The 6,618-nt window shown below is 40.3% G+C and overlaps 1 protein-coding gene across 1 annotated transcript in view; it reads left to right on the top strand.

Moving 5' to 3' along the window:
• Positions 1-447: 447 nt before the first annotated feature.
• LOC128640535 (xaa-Pro aminopeptidase 1-like) overlaps positions 448-6,618 on the top strand; it is a 33,337-nt gene continuing 27,166 nt past the window's right edge. The window contains exons 1-5 of the mRNA XM_053693008.1: positions 448-549; positions 1,033-1,091; positions 1,754-1,831; positions 3,743-3,814; positions 5,879-5,939. Coding sequence (XP_053548983.1) covers positions 448-549; positions 1,033-1,091; positions 1,754-1,831; positions 3,743-3,814; positions 5,879-5,939 — 372 coding nt within the window. The remainder of the gene's footprint in view (positions 550-1,032; positions 1,092-1,753; positions 1,832-3,742; positions 3,815-5,878; positions 5,940-6,618) is intronic.

The following is a 6,618-nucleotide window of genomic DNA, read 5'->3' as shown; positions in this document are numbered from 1 at the left end:
CCTTTTAACTGTGTTTAGTTTCCGTCTTGTACGATCAGATCATTTTCTGTCTACCTTAAAAGTGCAAAAAGACAATTCTGTGTTGTGTAGATCACTTTATTATTGCACTGTTGCTTGTACAAAACTATGTGTTTAATCCCTGCAAAGCGGTTAAACACATAGCTGAAGTCATCTCCAGAGCAGCAATTCACTACTGGAAGCTAGCTAGTGAACCATTGACAAGAGGCATGTGTGTAGCCACCAATCACCAGCTAGCTCCCTGTAGTTTTCTCCCGAGCCTACCTAGGTATGCTTTTCTACAAAGAGTACAAAAAGACTGAAGTGATTTTCATAATTAGAAGTAAATTTAAAGGCAATTTTCTATCGGAACCATTAAAGTTTAGTTTTGTACTTTTAGCTTTTTTGAGTAATTCCCTTTCTGACTTGATGATTATAAAACTCGCCATCATGGGCAGAAATCGTGCAAAAATGACAATGTCTCTCCTTCACATCCAAATCCTGCATAGTGAGATAAACGTCTCGCAAACTGATATTTGCCTGTCTCAAATGGTAAGACCTCACAGTACTGACGAGGTTAGATAATCTCACCAGACCAGAGAGCTTCACAGCATCATATGCTTTCCCTGACTGATCCAACAAACTCTCCAGTTCCTCAGTGATAACGGAACCATCACTGGAACCAGCGCGGAGCTCGGCTACATCCTGTTTGTAGACCTTATAGGGGAGGGTCGTTTCATAAGTTGTACAGGCTGAGATGGAAGTAAGAGCAGGGTCCCAGATTCTCTAGGGAAGTAACCTGCAAATGTGTCCACATCCTGCTATTGTCACTAGTGATAGACCCTACAAATCTGTCATCGTCCTCTGGTCTTAGGGAGTTTGATGAGTTTGGTGCATTTTAATGTACAATGCAGCCTTATTGTACATGTAATTAGGTAGTTGTGAGGCTGAGTGTTACCCTCGCTAGTGTGAGTACTATTGAATGGAATGTTTCTCTGACACGTGTGTAAGTAAATTGTTCATTTTTGTCTTTAGATTGTTAAAGATACAGTCACAGAAATCTCCGCTTCTGATAAGGCTGAAGAGTTTCGCAGGTGAAGTTTCATTACAAATTTATCTGAACTGGAAGTTGAAAATCCGACAATCCTGTTGCTTTTCCTTTTTTTCCTTATTCAGAAAGGGACTGATACATGAAGATTAATTACACACAAGCAGACATTGCATTTAAAGGGATAGCGTACTGTAAAATAGTTTTCCCTTAATCTGTTTCCAATTACTTGTTATACCAGCTGCAGAGTATTTAATGTATGAGTAATTGCTTATTTAGGTTTATTTTTGTATATAAAATAGCTGATTTTGTTCTTTGAATTCACAACCCAATAAATTAGGTTGAGCTTGCAGGAAAATCAGATCTCATTTTATCACTTTCTATACACACACATTTCTTTATATTATCTCTATCTGTATACCAAAGCCCACTACTTAAAGAGAACAATTGAAAATTAACATTTTATTGCTTATCTCTCCTACCTCCCACTGGGAGTGTAATTTCTTCTGCTGGATGTGTTTACACAGCTTTTCTATAGCTTATACTTAAGTAAAATCAGCTATAGCAGTCATGGTTCTTCTGGGTTGGACGAGACGTACCTGCATACTTGGGTCTACCTGAGTGCTAACTTTATAACAGTACTTGAATTATTTGTTTGTAAAGAGCACAGATACAGAATTCATTATTCTGCTCATTCGTGTTTTTCAGCCAGCAGGAGGATTTCGTAGAACTCAGTTTTGCTACAATTTCCAGTACAGGACCTAACGGTGCCATCATCCACTACAAGTATGTGAATATTCAGGTTTTCTAAACTCCCAATGTCTCTGTTTTCCTACTTATGGCTTCTTCCTTGTTTCCTTCTGACTATAAAAAGTATAACATATCTTCAACTCTATTGGTAGTGAGCTCAAAGGGAACGTGTGTTTTCTAGACAATACAACACGTGTTACACAGTTAATATGCCGGAAATCAGTAGAGATATTAAAGGGATGTTAAACAGTCATTTTCATTGTTGTAATAAAACAAAACACTAAGCAGTTGCTTATACTTAAAGGGATATTAAACACTTTTAAATTGTAAGAAAAAAAGATGCATTGTGTATATAAAAAAACTCTTCAATATACTTTATTATTACATTATTTATTTTGTCCCCTTTTCCTGTAATTCCATTCTGAAATTGTGAGCTTTTCAGTTCCTGTTAGAAATGTAAATGCTGAACACTGTTATATTCCACACAGCCATTGGCTGCACACTCTAGTGACCTATTTATAACCGTTCCTAATTGGTCACAGCAGAGAAGGTAACCTAAGTTACAACATGGCAGCTCCCATTGTTTTATAGACACTAAAACTCTACACTAATTTTGTCAATATTTAAACGGCTAATGACACTTTAAAAATACATCTACATGTTAATCTCAGACTAATCTTTTCTTTGAATGCTTCATTCTATCTAGCATTTATTTAGTGTTTAATGTCCCTTTAGTAGAAAGCATTGAAATATGTATTAATTTATTTAAGTGTATTTACCTTTTATTTATTTTTTACACTACATTTGTGCTTCCTGTCACAGCCCTACAAGGTGGAGGAGCCTCTGCAGGAAGTTTTATCTTAGCCTGATGTCCTAAAACTTCTAGGCTATGTGAATAAGCTAGATAACACAGAGTCAAATGTGCTCATGCCCACAACTGACAGAGTAAAATTTAGGGTTTGAAAATTCTCTGGTCTTAAAACAATGAGGGCAGATGCTGAGAATTTCTAAGTGCTAATTTTGCAAGAAAACAAGTAAGTTATTTGCTGCCTTTTACAGTGTGTTTTTGTTTTTTATATTTACTTTGGTTTAACATATTTGTTTTTACCAAATGAGCACTGGTTAATATCCCTTTAAAAATGATGAATTGGACAAATGAGTGAGTGTAATATTATGTATTGAGGATTCACCATAAGGTTAATTATAGACTCAGTTGCACTTTACTATTGGTAGCAAAAGAAGAAGCGATCTGGGAGTTATTACATCAGATTATTAGAAGTTTGTGCAGCAGGAGGGGATAATTGTGAGGTATCGGCAGCCAACACGGTTCATGTGCCGATTATAGATCAGTAGTTATGTTGTGCACTTTGTGTAGATCTGGCGAACAGATGGATATAAATAAACTAGAGACCGCCAGAAGGCGGCACGTGGTCTACACAATGCACCGTACGTAATCTATAGCTTAGAGGAGAGAATAGAGAGAAGGGAAGCAATGAAAGCGGCAAGTGTATTAAAGGGACATGAAACCGATTTTTCTGCCATTATTCAGATTGTTGTTATCAAATTGTTTGTTCTCTTGGTGCTCTTTGTTGAAAAGAAGGTAGGTGGACTCAGGAGCATGCATGTGTCTGGAGCACTATATGGCAGCAGTTTTGTAAAAATGCTTCTAACAATATTATACATATGCAAGAACAATAGATACAATACAGTGATTCAGACACGTGCACTGTACCTCCCTAGATATGCACTTCAGCAAACCATACCACATGAACAAAGCACATTTGATAATAGAAGTAATTTGCATGTTCTATCTGAATTGTAAAATATTTGAGTTTCTTGTCTCTGTAAGGGATTTATTCCTACGAGTTATTAAACGTGCACTTCACAGGCATATCTGGGTAGACTAGGTCTTTTGGTTCTCACCTGTGCTGTTGCTATTTGTTCCAGACCTGTTCCTGAAACAAACAGGACGTTGTCGGTTAATGAGATCTTCCTCCTGGACTCTGGTGCGCAATACAAGTAAGATAATTACTACCCAGCAGTGTGCGCGATTGTGACATATGGCTTTGTGTAAAGGATGTTTGCTTGAAGGCCACAAATGGTTACATTTGTATTCATTATAGCTAACCCAAATGGCATTAGTTATGTGTTCATTGATACATTTATAATAGAGCAGGTTTCATAATATATGGCTTTGTTCTTTTGTTTTTCATGGCATGTCACTCTATTGTCCTGTCACTCTATTGTCCTGTCCCTCTAGACCCTTGTCCTGTCCCTCTAGATCCTTGTCCTGTCCCTCTAGATCCTTGTAGACCCTTGTCCTGTCCCTCTAGACCCTTGTCCTGTCCCTCTAGACCAGTGCTTTCCAAACTGTGTGTCGGCAGCAGTGTGTAGGTGTTTCCCTGCTTCAGCACAAATTTTTTTTAAATTTAATTTTTAAATTTATATTTTTTTTGGTTTCTGACATCCCGCCTGCCTGCTACGTATATCACATGGTTGACACGTGATTGATACCTAGGGGGTCACAGATCATCTTAACCTATTGGCACAGCTCAGTGGGAACTGAAACTATTCCCATTGGCAGCTTTGGCGGCACATTGGCTCCTGACTGCACGTGTAGTCTTCTTAATTGGCTCGTGACTGCATGTGTAGTCAGTGAGTGGGACAGCAGTGTGTTTGCAGCGCGGGCAGTAGTCACTCAGACTCGCAGAGCTCTAAGGGCGGCAGCTTAAACGCTGAGTTGAGTCAGAAGTCAGTGGGGTTTTTTTTTGCAGCTAGCTCCCAGTAGTGCATTGCTGCTCCTGCTCTTGATATATGGATAGGAAGGGGGAAGCTTAAAAATGCTTCATGATGAAATGCAAGTGTCTTTATCTAATATTCCACCAAATATTCAGAAATTGTGTTCATCCCATTAACCTCATACATCCCTTTAAAATAGTAAGTAGCTATTGGTGTTATTAAACTTTTTTTAATTCTTGCACATACTGTTACTTGTAAATACATTTGTTATTATATCATTTATGTATGTGTCCGTATCTCTTAAAACAAGTTAGTGTAACCTCCTGTTTGCTAGTACAACTGAATTACTGTGTCACAAAATGATGTAGGTCTAAAAAGTGTGTCACCGACATGAAAAGTTTGGAAAGCTCTGCTCTAGACCCTTGTCCTGTCCCTCTAGACCCTTGTCCTGTCCCTCTAGACCCTTGTCCTGTCCCTCTAGACCCTTGTCCTGTCCCTCTAGACCCTTGTCCTGGCCCTCTAGACCCTTGTCCTGGCCCTCTAGACCCTTGTCCTGGCCCTCTAGACCCTTGTCCTGGCCCTCTAGACCCTTGTCCTGGCCCTCTAGACCCTTGTCCTGGCCCTCTAGACCCTTGTCCTGGCCCTCTAGACCCTTGTCCTGGCCCTCTAGACCCTTGTCCTGGCCCTCTAGACCCTTGTCCTGGCCCTCTAGACCCTTGTCCTGGCCCTCTAGACCCTTGTCCTGGCCCTCTAGACCCTTGTCCTGGCCCTCTAGACCCTTGTCCTGGCCCTCTAGACCCTTGTCCTGTCCCTCTAGACCCTTGTCCTGTCCCTCTAGACCCTTGTCCTGGCCCTCTAGACCCTTGTCCTGTCCCTCTAGACCCTTGTAGACCCTTGTCCTGTCCCTCTAGACCCTTGTCCTGTCCCTCTAGACCCTTGTCCTGTCCCTCTAGACCCTTGTCCTGTCCCTCTAGACCCTTGTCCTGTCCCTCTAGACCCTTGTCCTGTCCCTCTAGACCCTTGTAGACCCTTGTCCTGTCCCTCTAGACCCTTGTCCTGTCCCTCTAGACCCTTGTCCTGTCCCTCTAGACCCTTGTCCTTATTAGCCAGTGGGTATTAAGAGGAAGTACACAGCTGATACTGCTCACTAGATTCCACTTAAATTGAAACAACTTCTGCTTCCATTTTGTTTGATATAATAGATCTATTTTTTCCCTTAAAAAAAAAAAAATCAGATTACTATAGACTTTTCGCTGCCTGATTACTTGCATTTGAAAATGGTTTCTACTTATTTGTAAAACAGAAATATTACTAAATGAGTCACTGTCTGTATCTTTCTGTAAGGGACGGTACTACTGATGTGACCAGAACTGTGCATTTTGGAACGCCGACTGACTATCAAAAGGTACCTGTGAAACTCCACACAGGATTCTCCATTTTGTGCACAAACTCTTACACACCCATATGATGAGCCTCACATTAACACTAGCTTACAAACATTCACTCCCCAACATCCTAAGTCTCATTTAGCTACACGCACTTTATCTGCTTATGGTCACTTATACGACCTAGCACTCACACACACAATTCTGTGCACACTCAACTGTTCACTTTATCTGCTTATGGTCACTGATACGACCTAGCACTCACACACACAATTCTGTGCACACTCAACTGTTCACTTTATCTGCTTATGGTCACGGAAATGTCCTAGCACTCACACACACACACAATTCTGTGCACACTCAAATGTTCACTTTATCTGCTTATGGTCACTGATACGACCTAGCACTCACACATACAATTCTGTGCACACTCAAATGTTCACTTTATCTGCTTATGGTCACTGATACGACCTAGCACTCACACATACAATTCTGTGCACACTCAAATGTTCACTTTATATGCTTATGGTCACTGATACGACCTAGCACTCACACATACAATTCTGTGCACACTCAACTGTTCACTTTATCTGCTTATGGTCACTTATACGACCTAGCACTCACACACACAATTCTGTGCACACTCAACTGTTCACTTTATCTGCTTATGGTCACTGATACGACCTAGCACTCACACAC

Source organism: Bombina bombina, chromosome 9, assembly GCF_027579735.1.
Source record: "Bombina bombina isolate aBomBom1 chromosome 9, aBomBom1.pri, whole genome shotgun sequence".
NCBI lineage: Eukaryota > Metazoa > Chordata > Amphibia > Anura > Bombinatoridae > Bombina > Bombina bombina.
The sequence above is the reverse complement of the archived record's forward strand: the minus strand, read 5'-3'. Positions and strand labels throughout refer to the sequence as shown.